Genomic DNA, 24,178 nt, shown 5'->3' with positions numbered 1-24,178 from the left:
AGGAAAATAAATACCTATATTTGCCTTGATCGGTGACATTAACATGGAGACAATGACAACGTTATCAATAGAACTAGACGTTATCGTAGTGTTAACTTTGAGAAATATTTTATAGACGGATTTTCTCTAAGACAAATCCAATTAGTGTTAAACTGAAAACGAACGCCAGCTGAAACTTTCAGCAGTCGTTGGCTGGCCGCCAACCATGTCAATAAACGGATTCCAAATAATGATATTTATTGATTTATTACCACTGTTTAGCTGTTTTTTTAAGTATTCATATATTTACATTAATTTACATAAATGGTTTAAATTATTCTAAAATTACTTTATTTAAAAAAAAATACGCGGATTAGCAACTGTACTGTTTCAATATCTGATGCATACTGCATTTGTCAAAGTCGATAACGGACTTGGACTTGATCACTGCGGTTATTAAATATGTTTTAATTCATAATGAAGCATCCACAATTTGAATAACGGTCAACAATAATTATCATTAAAAACAACCAAACAATATACGACACAAACATTTCTCAGTGAGGCGATGGTGAAACTCGGATCCTTTCGTATTCCTTCTCCTTCCTTTTCCGGGGTCACCTTTCACCTCTGAACTTTAATTGTTCAAGTGAAATCAGGCACGAATCGCTAAGCTGCCTCCTAAACAGAATGTACTAACTAGTGCCTAATCGAATTAAATGTAACTGTGTACCGAGCGAACCATAGAAACGAAAAATAAGCTTATTTTTAGCATATTCCTAGTTAGTACATTCCCATGAGGTAATCCCTTGATCTTTTCCCCTGGTATGTTCATAAGAATAATCTTATGATCAAACCAGTGACACTTGAATATTACGTTAATATTGGAAAAAATTTACAGAAAAGTGATATAGAATATTTACCAAATTATATTTTTGATGTGAAAGTATCAATTTAATTCCGTCGAAGTACAAAATATATACACAGTGTTAAAAGTGATTAGTGTAAAAAGTGTAAAAAGCCTACAAATATGTTTTAAAATAAAAAATTAAAATGATCTCAAAAAATACTTTTAGTGTGGAAAAACAGTTTAGTGTAAAAAGTGTCGAAAGCAAAACGATATGGGATGACTCACAGTGAAAAATGTTACATCCGAACTACTACCCGAACCCAAGATGATGCGAGATATTCACGACAATGCCGGAGCAGGTACAAGCGGCGCGATGGAGGAAAACGAGGGAGGCGGGAGTGGGGTTGTCGAGGGCGATATGGACGAATGTGGCTCCCTGTCACTACCACCAGATCTACCACCTTATTCAGGCGATTACATTATCAGTGATTACATGGAACGCCTTGGTACACGGCTTAACATACTAGAAACGGAACTGAAATATGCTTGGCGAGCATTGGACTTGCTTAGTCAAGAATATGTGAGGATGTGGGAAAGGTTAGAGAGATTAGAAACACTACTAGCAGATCAACAGGGTGTTATATCAACTTTACTCGACTTTTATACGTGTCGCACTGTCACATCTAGAGACTCAATGACACGACTAGAAGTTATAAGGGAAATACTAGGAAATGGCACTGTTGAAGACGGTATAGAAGAAGGATTAGATATAGGGCGTTCTGTATTAATAGATCCTCAAGATGAGGTGATGGAATCTGATGAAGCATTTTATAAGAGTTTAAATCAAGCTTATAGAGACGACCTAGTCTGTGAAGAAAGTTCCTTGCCAAATTCACAACTTGGTATGATCTGGGAAGCACCAGAAGAACATGATTTGGAGTTATTAGCTACTTCAACTAGACAAATGTATAGCGCAAATGATTACAAAGATTACTGTGGTCTACAAGGTGGACCCGGTATTAGCGAAAGAGATTTGGTTCATTTGTCTACTTTAAGTACAATAGATCAAATAACTGTAGATAAATTACATGAATTAGATAGGTTGACAAGCCAATTACATAAAGATTCGAGAGAGTTAAAAGACTTGAAAAATAGACTTCTTAGCCCAGAAACAAAAATTTCGAAACATGATAGAGAAATCGAAGCCAAAACATTGGTCGAAGATGGAAATATCATTAATGAACAATTAAAGAACATGTACTCAGGTGGGGATAACTGGGGCATTAGCGATATGATGAAAAAATTTGATGACTTTGATCTTACTGTACCTAAAGAGTCACATACAAGAGATAAATCTCCTTCTAGACTATCTATATCTGAAGGCACAATTGCAGAACGAAAGTTGGAATATTTGCCAACGAATATATCACCAAGGCGAAAATTTGTTCCAGAAAGAACGACTACAGAGCCTTATACGACAGTAACGGGCCGATTAGCTTATAGTTCAGCAGTGGCTAATGCAGAAATAAATGCAGCAAAATCATCTAAATCTCCTAGTGCTTTATCACGGGAAAGATTTGATTACAGTTCAAATTACCAACTATCAGATTCTTCCAGACAAAGTTATTACTCACCTAAAGCAAACACTAAAGCCTTTGATGAAATGTATAAAACTACAGACCAGCATTCACCATTATCTGTTCACGATATTTATGATGAACCTGTAGATAATAGAATAGACCTTAATTTTGAAAATACAAGGTTACCTAAGTCTCCTAGTCCCCCGCCACCAGCTCCTCCAAACGGTGTTGAATTATTCTCTTCTATTGAAAATAATAATGACGTACCATTACGTCAAGCAATGCTATCTACAGGTACAGTTCCAGTTGATTGTATGCGTTTAAGTCCCCGATCTCCGAAATCTCCTAAAACATCACCGAAATTATTAAAAAGAGATACTACTAATATAGTAGCAGCTAAATCTGATTCTGGATTATCTTCTATGAGTGGATGGTCCAGTCTTGAGAAAAGCCCGGGTTCACCCAAAACGTCAAGGATATCTCACACAAATTATGAAAGTCATAAATTGCGAATGTCGTCTCCACAAGCTGTTCAAAAAGTTGCTTATGAAATGGAACCAAAGCCATACTTAGAAACACTAGTTGATTCCTATGCATTTGAAGCCAAAGTCTCAAAAAGAGATTATAGTTTTCGAAAAGAGGAAAATATTAAAGATATTTCTGAAGAAAATGATTTAAATAGATTACAAAACAAAATTGGAGCAACTTATCATAAAACTGATTTATCTTATTCAAATCAAGCAATTACAAATATGAGCGAATATTATTATGGTACCGAAGCGCCATCAATTTATTCAGTAGCCGGAAACCGACAACAAATTTTTACTACTGTGTATAGTACACCAAGAGGAATGCTTTCGGAGGACAGAAGTTTTGCAGAGCTAATGGATAGAAATGAAATATCAGAAACAATTTCCGCCTCAGCAATTGATTCATATCCACCAGAACCAAGTTATCATGCACAAACTGTTGTTCTATCTGCAGGAAATGCTGGCAAAAAGACTTTGGTCAGAGCAAATACTATCGGTGTGAATGAGGGTAATTTTTATCAAAATGGCTACAAAACGGCAAACCATCGCGCTGGTTATCCTCCTGGCAATCTCACCGACGCATTATCTTACTATCCGACTTCAAGCCGGTATGATTCACCAAAAAGAGTTTCTTTAGAAGATCAACTATCTTGGCAGGGTGGCACTAAATCTCCGACTAGTTCAATTGAAACTTCCAGCTTAAAGTCTAGATCACTGAGCATAAGCGAAAGAAAACATTTTCAAAATCAACTTCAACAAGAGTACTTTAAGCAACAACAATATGATGAACGGAACGGTAATGTCATATGTGAAGTTCAAGAATACGAAAAACCTATTAATGACCATTCTTTGATAAGAAAAGAACAATACGTTGACTCGAGTGGTGTTTTGGTTTCCGAATCAGGATATCTATCAATTTCTTCAAATCTTAAAATAAAAAGCCAAGATAAATCAACAAAAAAACCTAAGCGCGCATCATCCCTGCGAACTGCCATGTCGTCTATGAGTCATTGGTTACCTGACTTGCATTTACCAAAAAAACATAGATCACATTCTTTGCCGTCCGGCGTAGATACGGTAGAACAGCCACAACAAGAGAAATCGCTCAAAGAAAGAATTTTGTCTGCACAAAGGAGAAAAAAGAAGTATCATTTAGTTGCTTCTATGTCTGGATTACTGCAAAAGGCTAGGCGAAAACAACAAACTAGTCATCAATCACTTTCAGATCCTGAAACATCTGAAACTGAGTGGTCAGGGGGAAGATCCAGCGCTCAATCTGAAGATAGTGATAGTGTGTTTTCTGATTCAACGCACGAAAGTAACGTATTTGCTAAAGTGCCCGTTAAACAAAAGCAAAGAAAGTCTAATAGCCAGGATATTGTGGAACAGCAACAAATGATACAAGAATTACAACAACAAGGAGTTGAATTCAAAGACGATAAAACTGAATGTATTATAGAAGAAAGTGATAAATATACTGTTAATTCATCGTTGCCTCGTGATAAAAGTGATGATATTGATTTTCACTTTGCAAGAGTAAGTCAGATGAATAAAGATAATATATCAGAAATAGAAAAACTAGATATCGATACAGATATATCAAACATCGACCCATTTGAAGATATTGAAAAGGACGAGACACAGTCTCCGACTTCAATATTTGCAACCGTTGGCGATGTAAAAAAAGCCGCAACTGGTCCAGAAGAGGGAGGTAATGAAAATAATAAATCATATAGCGGTAGTTCTCAGGAGTTTGCCGTATCACGTGCCTTAGGTAAATATCGTCTTCGTAAATCTACTTCAATTTCAGATGAACAAATAGATGACAAATCTCCTCCAAAAATAGATACAAGCTCACAAGATCAACCAAGTGAGGAGTTGCAAAATCAAAAAGAGAGGAAGCCTTGCAAACTGAGTGCTCCAGAAATCGTTAATAATGTACCACAAGAAGAGACAGTTGTCTATCCTGAAAGAAGTCCGTCTATACAGAGCGGTCGAGGACTGCATAATAAATTTGCTACGCGTCACCAACAAAGCTTGGATATACCGAATAAACATGACGATGACGATAGCCGAAGTACACATTCCTGGAGAAGTGGTTCTCGTGTCTCTTCAAGAAGACAAAGCACTGAAGACAGTATTGATTCTGAAGACGAGTGGTACTGTTATGAGTTAAGAAAATTGGAAGAAATGGAACATCAATCCCAGCAGGATGCAGATAAAGAAAGAACATTAATGGAAGAACCTGAAAATGAAGAAAAATCTTTGAATGAATCTAATGAAGTTTTGAAGGAGAAAATGTCTTTTGTACTGCAGGAACTACAACTAAAAACAGCGAACATTAAGGAAAAATACGATGAATTACAACCCAAAGAAACATGGAAGGATATAACAACTTTTCCAGTGATGGAAGAGAAATCTGAGGACGGGGATAAAGAATACGAGGAAGAAAAATCTTTTGATGATTCTGGATCTGGCGAAACATCTGGACCAGATAGTCCAGTACAAAGCGGTGATGAATTTGATGAAGATTATGATATGCCTGAAATTCACGAAGAACCTAGACGAGTACAAGAACCTCCGCCACAACAAGAAACCCAAGTTGGAAGTAAATGGAAACTTTTAAAAGCCTTAAAAGATCGAAAAGCAGAAGAAAAGACAACTGAAACACCTGCTGCTACTACACCTTCTACTGAAAAGGACAAAGTCAGTGCAGGTGTAAGTTACTTGATGCAAAAATTTCACGAAATTAGAGTTAAAAGTTAATTTTTAAGTAAATATGATAGCCTTTATGCTTAAGATCATACCTCATATTTCTGAAAGTATACTGAGCTTCGAATTTTAGTGGTCTGCTTTTTGTCTATTAAAATATGTTTGTTTTTATATATTTTACGTGCATTAATGTTTACATTCAGTATTAATTTTAAAAACTTCCATTATGACTCTTTTTGGAAGAAGTTTACAGTGGTTGTGAAAATGTACTCAACTCAACGAATCAACGTTTTGTAACTTAATTTTTTATATTTGGATTTAATTGATGTATAAACAGAAAATGGGGTGCTTATAATGTTATGAACAACCTTATATTTAGACTTTATGTGGTGATTACTACCGTTTCGATTTAATAAGGCAATAAATAGAAATCGGCATTGCGATATACTAAAGTTGTTATAAGTTATATTTTATAAATGTATTGCAGTTTGATTGAGCTTTAGAGAGTATTTTAGCTTGAGGATTACATACATAATGTAATACAATTACAATATAGTATAAGTATTCGCTTAGATGCCTATCATCTACAGTTAAATACATGGTAAGAGCCATATTATACTAACAACTTGAAAGTTATGTACATGCTAATCGATAAACATATATTACGTTATACAGAATTAAAAACGTACATGTCTTAAAATGTACAAAATCATCCATCGTCATATCACATCATATCACGAATTCTTTAAAAATGGAAAAAAATAGATGCCGCTGATATTTATTTCTCGAAGGTCATACAATGAAACAGATTGAACTATTTAATATTATTTCCTTATTTAATACATGTTTCTTCGCATATAACGATAATTAGGAAAAAGTATTAACACGTAAACGAAGTTTTATATATCATAACTTTGTAAAATGATATCATTATCATAATTTTCATTGAAATCTCTCAAGCTTGAAACTGATTCTATTCTTACATCATATGGGTATAATCCGTTTAAATTATACTACATAGGTCAAAGGAATAATCTTAAATAAATAAAATAAACATCCTTGAGTAGTGTCATGTAGTCGTGAACACTTACTTTATAACTTAGCTGGCACTAAATTCAAATACCTAGGTGTTTTACTGTAGTAAAAACAACACAAAATCGTTATGTGAAAAATAACTGCTAATTTGCCGACAACAAGCGAAAAGCGTTAGAAATGAAGAACATCATAATAGTTCTTGCTTTTAGCTTAAAATCAAATATCTAATACTCTGCTTTCAATTAAATATTTTATAAGTTATTTACAACATTAACAAACGGTTTTAAGTATTAATTACGTAAACAAACTGGTTTCTTCATTGAATTAACTATGTTATACTCTATTGTTATTTCTCCATGTAGTAGAAAATAGATATTTACAGTTGATGTTATTTGTTATTTCAACTGCAACGTTTGAAGTTTCATTTACGCTATTTAAACATTGTTCTAAGGTATAAAATTCATCTTTTAAACTGAAATACATATTAGTTATTATTTTTTCAGAAATGAAACTTCACTTGGTTGACAGTATATTATTTATTGTTAATATTGTTAATTTAAATAAAGCCTACGTAGTTTTTATTTTGTTTTGTTACGTTTTTTTAATACATTGTTATTTTTTTTTTATTAGAATGGGTCTGGCGGATTCAATGAGCAAGGCGGTAGGGGAAATGGGTATGTTTAAATATTTATTAAATATTTTTGTATTTTGTTATTTTCTTATAACACTGTCTCGTATAATAACTGACAAATATTATTTTTGTGGCAAGCTTAATGTTGGTAAAATTGAAGTTTTTGGTTAATATGTGTTTGTATTTTTAATACTGTCTGTTTTCTAGACATCCTGGAGATAATCCCTTCTATAGCAACATCGACAGCATGCCAGATATACGACCGAGAAGAAAATCGATACCATTGGTTTCGGAACTTGTAAGTAAACATTTCAACTTTTCAATGAAAATCAAATCATTAGTGTTTCGAGTCCCAATGGAGTAAGCTATGTTGTTATGGCCGGTTTCAATTCAATAAAATTAACATTTTCATTTACCTCTATTATATCTATAGTGTTAAAAGGGACTTTGGGAAATATTTACGTACAATTAGCACTGTTGATTGAAACTGGTTGTTAATGTTTTCGGCTCATATCGACGTTCGCTTTCAGGAGCTTAGTAACATTAGGCGCGTAATAAATGTCTTTTCTAAACGATAACTTTCTATTTTGTGTAACAATTTATGGAGAGTTTATTTTTATTACATCAACTTTATTCTCCCGTCCTATAGCTTAAAACCTTCTTAATAACGTAGTGAAGAAATTTATTCAAGCTCTCCATTCATTGTTGACTCTACATTGGTAATTGTTGAAGAATTAGTATTAAACTTTATAAACTTTCCTTTCTTCTTTGATGTTTTAATGTTATCTGTTGTTTATGTCTCTCCCTTCTATTTCATCCGAGTGTCACTATAAGTTAGACGTTCCTGCAGCCCCGAACAGCCTGAATCGTGTACTAAATATTTAGGAATCACCTCTAGCGAACAAAAAATCGAAAAAACCCTTAAAAGTAACTAACTCCAAAAAAAGTTTTCCTGGAAAAACAATTAATGATGTACTTGCATTTTACTCCTTACCACGGACCCGCAGGTTCTCAAGGTATTTTCTCCCAATAACACTACTATTCTATGCATGCCGAACTCTTTTAATATAGATACTGCTTTTGGTATGCATAAGTATACATATATATATATATATTAATAACGCCTGTGATTATTTTTAACGCAAGTTAACTTAGTCATTGCATGATTAATTTCTTTTTTGTTAATAACACACCACGTGTATATCTTTTTTTTAATAATATCAAGGTAATCGCTGCCAGTATTAATTAAACGCACGTGCTTCTCTATCTTAATATATATAAACTCTGTATTATAAATTTAAAAACAGTTTGATATGTAATAAACAAACTATTTTATTTTTCCGATATTTCTTATATATCTTATATATTAGTTTATGATTCTAGTTAATTTTATTTGTAACACATTTCAATTAAAATGTAATAAAAAATGCTAACTTAACTGATCATTCGGACGATTTTAATTTTATTTTTTGCATTCTGCCGGCAATGTTGATTTTAGAAAAAGTATGATTCATAATAATAATCATGACACAGGCTTTTGAAACTGCTTTAACTATAAGGCATGTGTAGACAGCAATATACATACACAATACATAAAAGGATTTTGTTTTGATTTTGAATTATTAACAATTATTCTGTTTCTGTATTTAATATATCTTAATCTATAATATAGACAATGGCAGCTACGAAAAGGAATGCAGGTCTGACATCGGCGGTACACAGGGCCACTTTGAATGACGAAGAACTTGTAAGTATCCTTATTATATTATTTTAAACAAATTTAATTTAAGGATTTCGTATCATAGGCACTTTACTTATGAAACCAATTGAGATCACTTTTTTCTCAATTTTCTTCAAACAGTATTACTGTACACAATAAAATCGTCGATGTCAAACCCATATTTACACAGTACTAAGAGTTTTAATTTTAATTAATCAAATAAAATTCTGATATTCTATAAATAAATCTTTTAAAAGTTTAAATGCACAGATCACCACTCTTCATTGTATTCTTGCACGTGATATTGGCTCTCAAGGTAGCTTTTAAAAAATGTTTAGCGATCATTACTGCCTAAATATCAAAATAATTTAAATGAAATACTGGGTTGACTAAGACGTAATATCAGCTAGCTTTTTGATGTTTCTTAGAGTGCCTTATAATGTCATAAGTACCTGTTAAAAGGTTGAAGGATCAGAATAAGTTTTACTTATTACTTATGGCGGGGTATGATGCTGCATGCGGGTACTGCAAGACCGGACTAGGTCGCGATCTTTGAGCAATGCTTTACAGCGTCTATCGGCTGATATGATAATGATGATCATGATGATTTAATGAAAAATATGTACTAATATGTGAGTCAATTTCCAGAAAATGCACGTTTACAAGAAGACATTACAAGCTCTCATCTATCCCATTTCATCTACCACTCCGCACAATTTTGTGCTGTGGACGGCCACCTCACCAACATATTGTTACGAATGTGAAGGTTTGCTCTGGGGCATTGCAAGACAAGGAGTCAGATGTACTGAATGTGGTGTAAAATGTCACGAAAAGTGCAAGGACTTGCTCAATGCCGATTGCCTTCAGAGTAAGTTTCTCCAATGTGTGATGCTTACTGTGCTGTGAGAATTTATTTGAAATAATTAAATTGTGTAATTTTATATTTAAAGCTTAAACTTTAAATTTTGTTTAAAATATTAAACGTAAATAAAATATTAATATTTATCATAAAAGCAAAACAAATTCTCACGAATTTTTCAAATCAAAAATAATAGGGTAACTATAATTTCACTATATATGTATACCTATAATTTTTGATACGCTATCAATAATATAATTAAATTAATGTCCGCTATTAACGTTCGCTTTGTATCACATTGCTTACCTTGCATACTTTTTACACATTAATGATCACTTCAAACGTGCGCTAATCATTGGTGGGAACGTTTGTTGGGTGCGGAACGACATTCGCTCTTTATTAAAGCCAAGTGGTGTCAAGACGTTGTTTAAAAGGTCGCTCTCTAAAGATAAGACCTTTGTTAAATAACGCTACTGAACAAATCTATAATTCGATTTATCATCTCTCATATTTTTATATTTTATATGTATTTACACTTTTACTGTAAAAAATGACCGAGACAAAAAATTATAGTTTTAGAATATTTAAAAACATTTTCTATAACTTAAAATTGTTTTCCATGTTAATATATGGAAAAACAAAATGTAAACAGTTTTAAAAATAGTCATTAAAGTGGGTTAGGTAACTGAATTTTGCGATTCAAAATATTACGTAAACATTTATTCTTATCGCACGCTGACATAAGTCGGTACTTGTCATTACTGGGTTAAATCACGATAGGTAAGTCGTACTCAAGCCGACGCCAACAGCTATGAACCACTATTTCAGACTTGTCGGGCTCTAACAAGAACAACTTATAAGTATACTTATGAATATTATCCTTCGATAATACAAAAAATATATATAGGGTGATTGGTGATAAGTGTAAAAGATTTAAAGTAATGAATTTGTACCTAATTCATATCTTTTAATTAATGTTTATATAATTCAAATAATATTCTTAAAATCTCATTGTTTTATTGCAAGAAATTTTTGATATAAAAGTTAATAATTTTTATTATTTGTCAGTGCAGACCTTGTCCTGCTTGAGTGGTTGGAAATAAGTATAAACGCTTTAAAATTTTTGTTCAAAATGTGCCATATATATACCCTTTTAAAATTATTACATTTATAACCAATGACCTATTATATAAAATCATTGTGAATTTTTTTCCATGCATTAACACCTCTTTATTTCACATAAGATAAAAAAATGTATTGAAATTAACAAAATATGAAATATGTTTTTTTTAATCGCTAGTCAAAGTACTAAATAGATTTAAAAATACAGCTCAGATGTCGTTCTAAATTATTAATTGTTAATAAAATTAATAACAATTTAAGTATTATGCGTTACCGAATGTCAACCAACAAGAGGCTCACGTGTGTCCACTAAGGAAAAAGTTATCAACGATGTGTTTGTACAACGCAACGTCATTTAGATTTAAGTCTTTACACTTGTTTTGTAAGATATAGCTAACCTAAAAGATGTCAATAAGACAAGGTAAAAATATAATGAAAATACTGACGTAGACGAAGTATAGTATTCAGTTGCATGTGTTAAATTAATGCATGTGCCGATCATTGCGACATTTTTAATTACAACATTACCCATCGAAAAAATATCTAAACACGAGTTATGTAAATAACATAATAGGTGACTTATTTTATATATATAGAGTTTAGATAGAGAAACTGTGTGATTTATTTTTTTCATTAAGGGACATAGGCATATGTTTTTACACGTTTTCCCCGATTTTCGACATCATAGCATGGGTTTATATTTATCTGTTAAAAACAAATTATTCATCAACCAAACGCATGTCTATCGGTCTACATTTTGATTCCATTATTTAAAATTTTTACCCCGTATTACACTTTAGAGTCACACCACGCAGGCGAGCAGTCGTTTCAGTTAAAAATTAATAAATTTTAATTAAAAATCGCGGTATTCGACTGCGCGTCCTCAACACAATGGTCACTAAGTCTACACTTTGAAAGCAAAAAATCTGTAACGGAGATTTTATTCTCCATTTGATTCGCACTATTTACTTTTGTTTTTTTATTCATTTTTATTTCACCAACTGAATTTTTTATCTTCTTTCACGCAAGTTTTCCTATTATTTTTATTCTTCAATTTTTTTTAATAAGTAAACGTATTTTAATGTTTTTAAAGTGTGGACTAAACAAAGCATTTCACTTAGGGTTCCGATCCTGCATCCATTCTTTCCGGGTTACCCCGCCCAGCGCCAAAACTGTAACAACACCCGCGAAGATTCTAAACTCTTGTTTATTCTTTACTTCTACAGTTTCACAAAAATTCTTTTCAAAAAAAAAAACCCTAAATAACACGATAGACCCTACTGATAAAATGAAGCTAAATCTGCCTGTTAGCAATTTATGCACGCTGTCTAACTTCTCTTACACAAGTATATTTTATGTGATTTAATTTAACTTCCTCTACGCTATGTTTTATTCGAGTTAAATGTATCCTAAAGCATATATTTCTTTACTATTCCCTTTACCCTCCCTTCTTTAATTTGAGATCGTTTCTTTAATTTTCAAGGAGAAGATAAATAGTAAAATTATGATTAAACATTATGTTGTAACAAAGAATTAAACATAAAGGGTAATAATAAGTATTTTATCTTTAAATCCGTTGAGACTGTAATCGTTTCGCTTAGACTTTATGAGTTAATGAAAGAAGTTAAAAATATTTTCGCTCTTAGATTGTATTTGTTTTATTACGAGGCGCAGTGCTCGGATTTGCCTCGGCTGGCGCCGCTTGGAGCAATCGACGGCATCAGAACTGATCCTTTGTTGTTTCTATATCTATCTATTATCTTTAATATCTCTGTCGGTTTCTGGTGGAGTTGTTGCTACCAAGTTGTCGTGGCAGGCCCGAACGCGGGGCGGGGGGCCGTCCCGGCGCATCCCGCTATACCAAGAACTCTGTTGGCACCGCCTGAGCAGTGTGTTTCGCAGGGGCGGCCGAGAAGTCTTCCAAACACGGCGCCGAGGATAAAGCTAACTCTATCATAACAGCGATGAAGGAGAGAATGAAACAAAGAGAACGAGACAAACCAGAAATTTTCGAGCTCATCAGGTATGGATTGTTTTAGTTATGTTTATATTAAAGCTTTCAGTTGGGCCACAAATTAAATATTCTTATATAAATAGGTATAATATAATAATAATTTAATCACAAGTATGGAAGCTAACACAATTTTGGTTACTATTTTATTAAAAAATGTAGGACGCGTTTTTCTAAATTCTGTAGCACGTGTATATTTTCCAAAATCAAGGCTAATTATTGTAACAAATTAAAAGTAACATTATTTTGTCTCCATAAAATCTTTTAAAGAAACATAACTAATGTTTTGCATTTAAATCTTTATATGCGGTTTTTGCGATGTATTTAATAATTATGCATTCACTCATAGGACAAGGGCATAAGGTAATTATACAAGGCGACATTTATTTCCGTAATATTTGTGTAATATGATATTATATTTTGAAGTTTATTTTAAGTCTAAATAATACACTTATTAGCTTTTACCGTACGTATTTAAAATGAAAACAATATTTGAAAATTAATATAAATATGCCGCTTAATATTTACAGACATTTATTTAATATGGGAAAAAGAAGAACATAGATTTAATTAATATTATATTTACTAATTACCATTGTCAGCCTGGTATTATATTTTTCATAAACAAATGCTTTTTGCCCGTTGGCATTTACAGCTTCAGCGGATTTAAGTTGGCATAGCGCTGAAAGCGCTTAGCTTAAAGCTTTTTATAGTAACTAAGATCGAGGGCTCAATCAGGAATCTCTGCTCGGGCCGTTAGTTAGTTACGTATTTTTATGACAAATATTTTTTTAATAATGTTTGTTGCAAAGGAATGTGTATTTTATTATTGGCGCAGAATGAAAAATTGACGATGTATAAAGTGTGTGTATGTAACAGACGCGTGTTCAGCATCGAAGGAGAGGGGCATTCGGCACACATGAGCACGGTGAAGCAGTCGGTACTCGATGGCACATCGAAGTGGAGCGCCAAGATCGCTATCACAGGTTCGATGCTGTGGCGTGAACAGACTAAAACCTCCCACAGGTGGAGCTGGCGGCGACAGCGGGGATTCAGCGCCCAGTCGACGTAAGAACACCACTAAATTGCTTCTCTTTCGTTTCATGTGGCGACCAGGCGGACTTTTACCGTCGACCCAGACACTCACATTGACAGCCTCGAACAGGCCAAGCAAGTCACTATTGAAGGGACTTCAAAATGGTCCTGCAAAATCGCCATTACAGGTTTGCAGTGGTCTTTTGCGGCTACGAACCGCACGCTCGCAGATTCGCTCTATTAGACAAAATCTTCGCCTGACTTCCATAAAAACTTCTTTTTTGATATCTGTTAAAATAACTTTATAATAATTATAACACATTAATAATTATTCAAGAACCATGTTTTTTTTTAAATATGAGATCACAGTTTATTAGCAGATATCAAAAATGTCTTTGCAATTTTACTTCAATTTAAAACCCAGCCCATTCACGGACGTTAGCGCACCGCCTCGACTCACCTATATAACGAAAATAGCTTATTTACTCATCTACACAGGAAATTCCACGAATCGAACACAAAACAATAATTCTCAAAAAACTTTGTCTGCTTGCACACAAAATTGGTTTTACACTCACGAAACAAAAACTTGTACTCACTGTAGGTAATTTTACACAGAAAAAAATAATTTAAACTAACTTACACTCTTGTTTTTCCATGAGAACACAATCGCATGGATTTTTCGAACAATTTTAAAATGGCTGCACCTAATATCGAACCCTTAATGACACGGAACCGATGCCTAATTTTATCTTTGATTCTACGTTTTCAGAGCGTGACCTAAGTCCCCGCCTTACCTACCAACACAAGTAGATTTCTTTTGCAATGAGGGAATGATAAATGAACATTAGATAACCCAGCAGCATGCAGGAATTACCTCGGCACAGTAATAAGGAATTTCTCGTTTTATTTGCATACTTTCCAGTTTGACCGCTGTGAAACTTTGGATTCGTGTAAATTCCGAGACCATTAGATATAAAACCCGAGCATACTTTACACTTGTTACTTTGAAACTTTCTTCTTGGTCGAAGTTTGCATTAGATGTTGCGATTACGTAGTCGCTATAATCAAGTTGTTATAGAATTTCAATTTGGGCATATTTAGAAGAGTTTGGTAGATTTGATGCTAGCGTCTTCTTCTTTCATCCCAGACCATTATTCTCAGGAAATCCAGATGGTAGTATTTATTTAACAGGCGCCGGAGCACTTGGTACGTATTGCCTATCCTGGATTCAAAGATGATTTATATCATTTTTAATAACTGCATTTTATCAACATTTGTTTTCTAACATTGTAATCGTTAATACCTATGTTGCGAAAAGGAAAAAGTAGATATTTGGGTATTTAATAATTGACGTAATGTATTGCTATAAATAAAAGTGAATAAATATGCTTTAGTGTATATTAAGAAATAAAATTAAATATAAGCTTATCTTAATTTTTTGTGGTATATATCTTAAGGAAACATAATAAAGTGGCCCTTTGCGGGCAGTTATTTGTGCTCAAGGGCTTATCGCGAAAGACAAGAGTGGAACTTCTGACCCTTACGTAACCGTGCAAGTTAGCAAAGTTAAGAAGAGAACAAGAACAATGCCGCAGGAATTGAACCCGGTTTGGAACGAAAAGTTTTATTTGTAAGTAAAAAATTATTACGAAGCGTTTTAAATGTTTTTATTTCATTCATTTAACTACATGAATAAATTATTGTTTACTATCAGTTCATGCGTATTTTGCGTCGCCAGAAAATACTGGCCTATAGCATACCAAATGAAAAAAAAATATTAATGTAGCATATTTCAAAGTAACCACTTTACAGTTATAAATAATATGATTGGAAATAGATGTAAAAGCTTCAACGATTTTTGTTGCCTATAACCAATCGTTTTTTATACAAAAATTAATTATTATTAAAAAAATGATTCTGCTTTTAGTTGTAAATAATTACTAAGTTTTAAAAAAATAAGGCTTATCTATTTGTTTACGAGTTTTTAAAAATAATAATTTTCAGTGAATGTCACAATTCTTCCGATCGTATCAAAGTGAGGGTATGGGATGAAGACAACGACTTAAAATCAAAACTCAGACAAAAGCTAACAAGAGAATCTGACGATTTCTTGGGTCAAACAATCATAGAGGTAAATAGAAATTATATAAAATACTTTATTTACACTTCATTGTACACCACGGATAATAACCGAAAATAGAACCAATTTATATAGAGGAAGAAGAGGCGGTATTGTTGCTCGAGGCGATCTCTACTAGACCACCTTAGAATGGAGAGGAGAGACAGTTTAGGGTGTATATACAAATGCATACATTAATGTACACACAAACATACTTTACAGTAATCAAGTTTTTACTTTTCGGTAGCGCTTTAGAAAATTTGTTTACAGAATAATAGTTATAATTGTTGTACAAGAACATATATCGAGCAAGGTATAGTGTTACCGCAAACGCTATACCGTTGAGTGTTAAAAAGTTTGAACCAAGGAAAGTATAAGCACTGCCACCTCGAGAATGTTCACTCTACTAAAACTGACATAACACAGCGGCCGACACTTCCCTGTCACACAACACAAAGTTAAAATATGCCATTAAATGTATTTTTTACTAGCTTTGCTAATAAAAAATAAATTGGATTAGTTATATCGCAGTATAGTTGTAGTGTATATAAATATATGTGCATATACAGGTGCGAACACTTTCGGGAGAGATGGACGTGTGGTACAACCTGGAGAAGAGAACGGACAAATCAGCAGTGTCTGGTGCCATCAGGCTTCATATTAATGTCGAAATTAAAGGCGAGGAGAAAGTAGCTCCATATCACGTGCAGGTTAGTGTAAATAATTTTTACTCCTTATTTTAACTTTATCTATTGTTGTTTATAGAAAACTGTCGTTGATTTTATCGAGTTCAATCAGCAATATTTGTAGTGTACTACCATTTGTAAATAATAGGCCCATAAATCTCTTCAACACAATTGTTAATTTCTATGAATGTCTAATCTGAACTATTGATATTTATATTATAAAGGTGGTAAGACAAGTTTGTTAAGATCGTCTTTATCAGCTAAATGTTGATCGCTTCCAACAGTTCTTTTTGGAAATCTATAGTGCAGGCCAATCGACGTCCTGATCCTAAAATGATATTTGATGAGTTCAAACAAGCTTTACTATTAAAGCAATCTAGCAATCAATATGTCCAATGAACTGCTACAAAAAAGAACAATTTTATATACAATAGTTTATACCACAGTTTCATGGGAATGTTGTATGCTTGAACCGCAATACTTACCTACTACTATACCACTTAATTGTTTTGTGATATAGCGTAAAAGAATCATTTTTATAGAGTTCAATAGTGTTACAGTTATTTATTAAGCCAGTTTATAACAGCTAATCAACAGGTTAAGAAAATTTGGCATCACGCCTTTTGGACGGCAGCCAATAAACGTCACCACCACGCTCTTCTACTAAATATTCTTCTATGTTAACTAAATCGATTTCTTGTATGAGGCGTTTTTAAAATTTACGTCTACACAAATCGCAAAAATATTTTTAGATTATATCTCAGACAGTAAATCAAATGAATACTTTAATCTCAATGGGCTTAGAGATAATTTTGTAAACGAGTTTCATTGCGAACTTTAAACATTAATGAAGATAAATTTGAGAATCGTAATGGTTTATGTTCAGTTTCCACATTTATTGTATAATTTCTCCTTTCGTCTACCTTAAATTGTAATTTTTAATCATCATCACCGTTTTGTCCGAAGGACATCTACTACAACGCATAGGCCTCACCTGCAGATTTTTAATAAAACCAGTTGAAAGCGGCCTTGACAAGGTCATCCTTCCACATAATGAGTGAATGTTATACGCTGCGCTAGTTGTACCGTTGTCTCCGGTCCAAGCCTAGAGGCCTCAGCAGCCATTTGTTCTGCACCCTATGTAACCTGTTCATCACTTTGACCGTCGATTCGTTGGGCTTCATCGGTTACTTTTCGTCGTCTACGGATATCCTTATTGCTGATTCGTGCTCGTAGAGAAATTCTAAGGATAACCTTCTTCACGGATCTTTGAATGACTTTTGTAATTGTTATTATTACAGTATAAACAGATTAATTCCCTGAGACTTTAGCTTGTATTAAATAGTTTGCGCGGTTTAGTTTTATTTGTGTCAGTAATTCAACATAAATCTAATTTAAATCTAGGAATAAAACGAAACGGAAACTTTTTAATAATAGGATTTAACAAGAAAACATTTTGTATTTCGTTTATTAGCCTTGAAATTCTTAATACTATTTACAAAGTTACATAGTCCATTCATTATAAAGTACAGAAAGATTCTCAAATGACGGTCCGCACTTCGGGCTTGCGAGTGAGATGGGCTAACTTTTGTGAATAAATGTGAAAAGTTAAGAGAAGCGGTTAGCTAAGCGAAACTGTTGTCTAATGCTTTAGTGTAATTTCTACGTTCAATCCACATAGGAATAAACGGTCTGATGCAAATTGCTAGAAGTTTTACCCGTCGTTTCAACGACGCTTAGACTTTATGACGTCGACTTTCATTAGTATTTTTTATATAATTAGCAATGACACTTTTTAACCAGTAAGTAAGAAATCTAGCAGTCCTTAATAGACACAAAGCTTAATAAAACCTTAAACATCGCGCTCTATACGTCCAGACATGAACTAATATCAATAACCACGGTGCCTAGTCGTAATATTCACACAATAATAATTTTTTTTTCTTGTTTGATCATTGCCGTGTTATTCGATACTTTTCTTTAATTTGACAGTACTCGTCCAATAAAAACAAATTCTCATTTATCGGTAGATAAATTCGCCTAAAAAACGGTGAACTGCAAAGTTTACCAAACATATCTTAAGTACTCTAATCAAATAATTATTACAACATTATCAACTTTGTTGTTCACTAAATAAATAACGAACACACCACACAACATTAAACTACAATTAATCTTTTTAAAGTCTATTTCAAAACATTTATTCGTCAAAAATTTTGAAATAGTGTTTCTCTTCGATCAACCAATCCAATTAATGGACACTACATTTATTAAGTAGGTTCTATAAGTAATGAAAATACATATACGAGTATCATGATAAGCGCGACAATGCAAAAGATATAGAATAAAATATTTGATAATACTCTACAATAAAATTCGTCTGTTCTTCGTTTATAAACAATCCATTTTTACAATAATATGCATTGACGCGGAAGTTTGACTTTGAATTATACTGAACATACAAATACTTGCGTAAGTTTAATAACGAGGTCAAATATCGACGGAATACGTTATTAGGTGAATGGCCTATTTATTGAGAGGCATCCGTTATTACTCGCTCACCCAAAACATTTTCATATGTAATATAATGTTTAATACACGTTGCCGTTTTTATATGTATATCGTAGATACATGTAGCGTTTATACATATATCTATATATGTGAATATAACTTTAAAATTTCGTTGACTCAGAAAAATATAAAAAAGAATGGCCTATTTACAACAATTATTATTTATAGCACAAAGATAGATGAGTCTGTTAAGAAAACCTCCAGAAAACGATTAAACAGACCGCTTTCAATCGATCTTTCTGGAAATTTATGGAGGAAGTCTGTATTGCAGCTGTGGACGTCCTAGGACTGAAATGTTAATGAACGTTTCAGGTGGAACGATGTACTCACCGAATACAAGTCTTATACAAAAAAATCTTATAGAAAAACAAAATATTGTACACCACTGTATTAGTAGTTCTTCACTTTCGAGCACCAAACCGTATGTTTCTCTATACCTAGTGATATTTCCTTACTTAATCGTTGCTAATTATTTATAAAACATATTGCTTAGCAACGCGTTTGTGCTTTTCATCCTGGGTCCCTATAACGCACATTTCATATCTTCTTAAAAGTTTTCAACTAATACTTTTTATTACGTCCTGGTGATAAAGTGTTATCAAGCTTTTAAAGCACCTTATTTGTATGGCACTATTTAATACGTCACGTCATATACGTGATATTGCAATGTATATAGTAAAAAACAAAACATCCGAAGTCGTATACTATATTAGGAGTAAGAATACCGTTCAAGTTTAATATGCGAAACAACAAATGAAATAATCAAAATTCATAACTCAAGCTTCGTTGGTTTACTTCTAAAACTAACTAGCTAAGTTTATGAATAAAGTTATAAATTGAGTAGTGAATTGTGGTTAGCTGTCAGATGTTAAGAAATTGTATAAATATTTAAAGTTATTAAAAAAACGAAACTTTAATGAAAACGTTGACCGAATTGTCGTATTCACTTCGGTGTGATTGTATAATTAATTCAATTAATATATCAACAATATTGACATTAAAGAACGGAAAAGAAAGATAGACAAAGTTTATAGCGAGCTGGTAGGGCTTATACCTAGTGCGGATTTTCAAGGACTTATCGTGTTCTTATAATTTAAAAAAAAAACGTAGTTATATTTGAAAATATAATTATTAAGTATTTTAAGTGATATAAATGGGCTTCATATTAAGCTCTGGTAGACATACTAATTAAACAAATATATTAAAAACACTTTTTTTAGAGTCAAGGTTATTTGCATTATCTCAAACCTCTTTGCAGTCGCGATTAAATAATGTCAGTTTAAGCTTTCGTGTACCATGCCCGTTATCCCTATCAAAAAGTAGTTTATGTTAAAAACACAGTTCCAATGGCGCGATTCGGGAAGGGAGAGAAGGCGGTAATTGTTAGTCAGTCAGTAATATTTCTTATCTAGAAATTATTTTATTAAAAGATTTTGTTGTTGCAGTTCGTTGTGCTTGCAAGTCTGTGGTTTACACTTCAAAACCTAAAGACCCCCTCGTCCATCTGTTTTGCTCACTATGTAATTTGCCCACCGCCATTTTAACTTGTCGATCAGGTGGGATAAGTCATCTGTAGATCTCCTCACTTGTAATTCAAGTTATAGTGAAATCCCAGGCTTAGTCCTCTCCATGGCATTGAGCGACTGCGGGCTGGCCTAAAAAATAATATCCTAGAAACTAAATTCATTGTAAATTTGTAATTTCTCTAAGGAAATGGTGCGAGTCAGTCACGATTCGTTGTTTAACGTCTATCTAATATAGTAAATAAAAAACCATGCATAAAAAATAAATATGTCCGTTCATTTCGTAAAGCGATTCGATTAGAAGGTTAAATTTTTGTAGAGACTTTATTGTCATCATCATCAGCTTCTGCGCGTTGTGTTCTCTGCCCATTTCTATTTCAACTCAACATTTCTCTGGGCAAGGTACTTTCGTTCATCCACAGTTGTTCCCGATTCGATCTCGTAGAAAAATCCCTATCATAGCTCTTTCAATGAACCAACAAGAATCTCTGAGCTTACCCTTTCCTTTCGTTTATTGATAAAAGCTTATATTGTTTTCATTTAAATTATTTTATTGTGAAATTACTAAAATATGTAAGCCAGCTGTAAAACTATATCATATTTAGTCTTATACGTATTATACAAAGTTCCATATCACTTTACTATAAAAAGATTTTCGGAAACTTTATTCACTTATTTTCTTTCCAAGAAGATCACTTGATATTACCAAGAATAACTTTGTTGGAGCATCAAATGTAGATTGAGTACTGTATAAAAACTAAACAAATGCACGGACCAAACCAACACAATGAGAGCTATAAATTAAAAGAATATTTAAATATATTTTTCCAACCGTAAAAAGGGATGGCCGGTTTTTGCCCGCAGGCTGTTATTAAAACTCGGCGCTCGCTCGCTACAGCGAGAAACTTTAAAGTTATTCATCTTTTAACAACTTTCTTTACGTTTCTGTTGGGTCACATCGAGATTGATTACTATAACACGTGACTTGGATAGAAGAATTATTTGACCGTTTCTTAGTAAATACCTCATGTAGATTATTAATAGCCAAAAAACAAAAGGACTCAAGAATATTTATATTTTTTCTTACTCAGTGCCGTAGTACTGGTGAAGCTGTATTGCAGTACTCGTACATAGCTGACTGAGCGTTTGCGATATTGTTACTCCTTCAATATCTTGCCTGTATTAATTTTAAGCTATGCTTATCTTCTTTCTTTTATAATCTTTGCAAAGCCTGCATACATTGGATAAAATATAACGGTTTTATTCTATTTTGTTTTACAATTTGTACAGCACAATTGTTGTTATAATTACGTTACGAGTTTTTCTAGTTCTTAGAAATAAATAACACCAAAAGAGCACATGAAAAAAGATTGAGATTTTTATATCTCACTAAATAATTAATTCCTTAATCAATTTTATCTACTATAATACCTTTTTAAATATATAGTGAATTCATTCATTTATTTATATTAATATTTTTTTACTGTACTTATGTGTTATATAAAATGGAGATTGCATAACATTACCAAGTGGTTTAATTTAAAAATTTGCTGTAAGCAAACTCTTGAAACAATGTCGTCACTACCCGGTTTAACTTGATGATTCTTTGATGAAGTTAGCTTTTCATATTTTACGGTAATTTTAATTATTTAAATATACTAGAGCAGTGGTAGCCCAGCGGCAGAAAACTGGTACTTGCGATCGTAGGTCGCGGGTTCTTTTCCCGGGGTACAATCTTAAATAATTCACACTTTTGTATTAATTATATAGGATTGCTGCTACTCACAAACAATTTTCTAGAAGACAAGCAACAGCATCCTCTGCATAGTATAATACCACATTATGATCAACAATCTGCCTGCCATGCGTAGCGATCATGGCATACCCCGCATAGATTGCCTTACAGTATGCGTTTATGAGCTGAAAGGATGAAATATACAACATAACAGCGAAATCTCTCATCTTTAAACTAGGATGATACCACTGAACACCCGTAGTGTATTTTCTTTTCAAAAATACAAAAGACTTTTCAGAACATTTCGGACAGAATACATCTTCGGCATTAATAGTTATTTTAATGAAACTTAATAAGCACGAAATATAGAACAAACATTAACAAATACATCTAGATTTTTTTCATCAGTTTACATATATATAAACGTACAATATCGCTGTATAATAGTCTACCGATCACTGATTGTAATCAGTGAATTGACATAGTATTCAATAGGAAAGCGCAATATACCACAAGGAACTTTTAATACACGGCGAATGCAAGTAAGTTACGTTTTATCCATAAAAAAAATAATTACAGCACTACCTTTAAACATGCCAGCGGGTATAATTTGAAACGTATAATAACTTGAATAATACATTCTGTTTTTACACGTGAGTAATTACGTCATACTTCTAGACTGACCTAATAATTATATGCACGAAGCCTTTAAATATAATATTTGACGTACTTTAAAAACTATCAGTGTATCGTTTTAATTCGTACAGTTACCTCTACGAGTTGGACCTTTATTTGCAGGAAAATGTTCGAACTCGGAATCTTTGGAATCGGAGGATATTTTGTCTTCTGGGGAATGTCAGGGATATGTGGAGTACCAACCAGCTTAAAATTCTTATAGTTAATTATAAATAATTAATGACTGAGCTGATGATCTTAAACACTTCTTATTATCAAAATTTGTTAACTTAGAAACTCAGAACGAGTTCTTATACATACTGTCTTATACTTTAAAATTTATTCCATTCGTTTTTGTTATTAATTAAATTGAAAAGGATTTCTTAATGATTAATACTCCTAACTAGATTTTTTCGTTCTGTTTTAAACGTTACCAATTTTCTTGGTAAAAAGCAATGTCGACTTAATTTCTGGAATTTTCCAGTAATTAAGTCGACAATGTTACATATTATAACATAAAATGCTTTGTTATAACATTTTAACATAGCATTTAATGTTTCTAGAGTGCAATATAAATACAATTTGCACTTCCTGAGGTTATAAATTTCTAAACCCTTTCAAAAAATTTAAACGCGTAGTGCAGCGGAAATGCCTTAAACTTCTTGTACCCTTTTGGAATAAACTATATATAAAATAATATAAATATATAAAAGATAATCGGTTATAGGTGTTAAAACTTTAAAGGGGCGAATGTATAACTCATTTGTCAGCAAAAAGCTATAAAGCTTGTACACCTATTTCT

The 24,178-nt window shown here is 32.7% G+C and overlaps 1 protein-coding gene across 1 annotated transcript in view; it reads left to right on the top strand.

Annotated features, from left to right (window-relative positions):
- Nucleotides 1-1,154: 1,154 nt before the first annotated feature.
- unc-13 overlaps nt 1,155-24,178 on the top strand; it is a 74,508-nt gene continuing 51,484 nt past the window's right edge. The window contains exons 1-11 of the mRNA XM_068766678.1: nt 1,155-5,657; nt 7,317-7,360; nt 7,525-7,615; nt 8,325-8,333; nt 8,990-9,064; nt 9,686-9,905; nt 12,909-13,041; nt 13,909-14,015; nt 15,556-15,697; nt 16,072-16,198; nt 16,756-16,896. Coding sequence (XP_068622779.1) covers nt 1,155-5,657; nt 7,317-7,360; nt 7,525-7,615; nt 8,325-8,333; nt 8,990-9,064; nt 9,686-9,905; nt 12,909-13,041; nt 13,909-14,015; nt 15,556-15,697; nt 16,072-16,198; nt 16,756-16,896 — 5,592 coding nt within the window. The remainder of the gene's footprint in view (nt 5,658-7,316; nt 7,361-7,524; nt 7,616-8,324; nt 8,334-8,989; nt 9,065-9,685; nt 9,906-12,908; nt 13,042-13,908; nt 14,016-15,555; nt 15,698-16,071; nt 16,199-16,755; nt 16,897-24,178) is intronic.

The sequence above is a fragment of the Battus philenor genome, unplaced genomic scaffold (assembly GCF_028537555.1).
Source record: "Battus philenor isolate CCGP_79_NKW_IND1 unplaced genomic scaffold, ilBatPhil1.0.hap1 SCAF_21, whole genome shotgun sequence".
Classification (NCBI taxonomy): domain Eukaryota; kingdom Metazoa; phylum Arthropoda; class Insecta; order Lepidoptera; family Papilionidae; genus Battus; species Battus philenor.
This window is presented reverse-complemented; position numbering and strand designations above follow the sequence as displayed.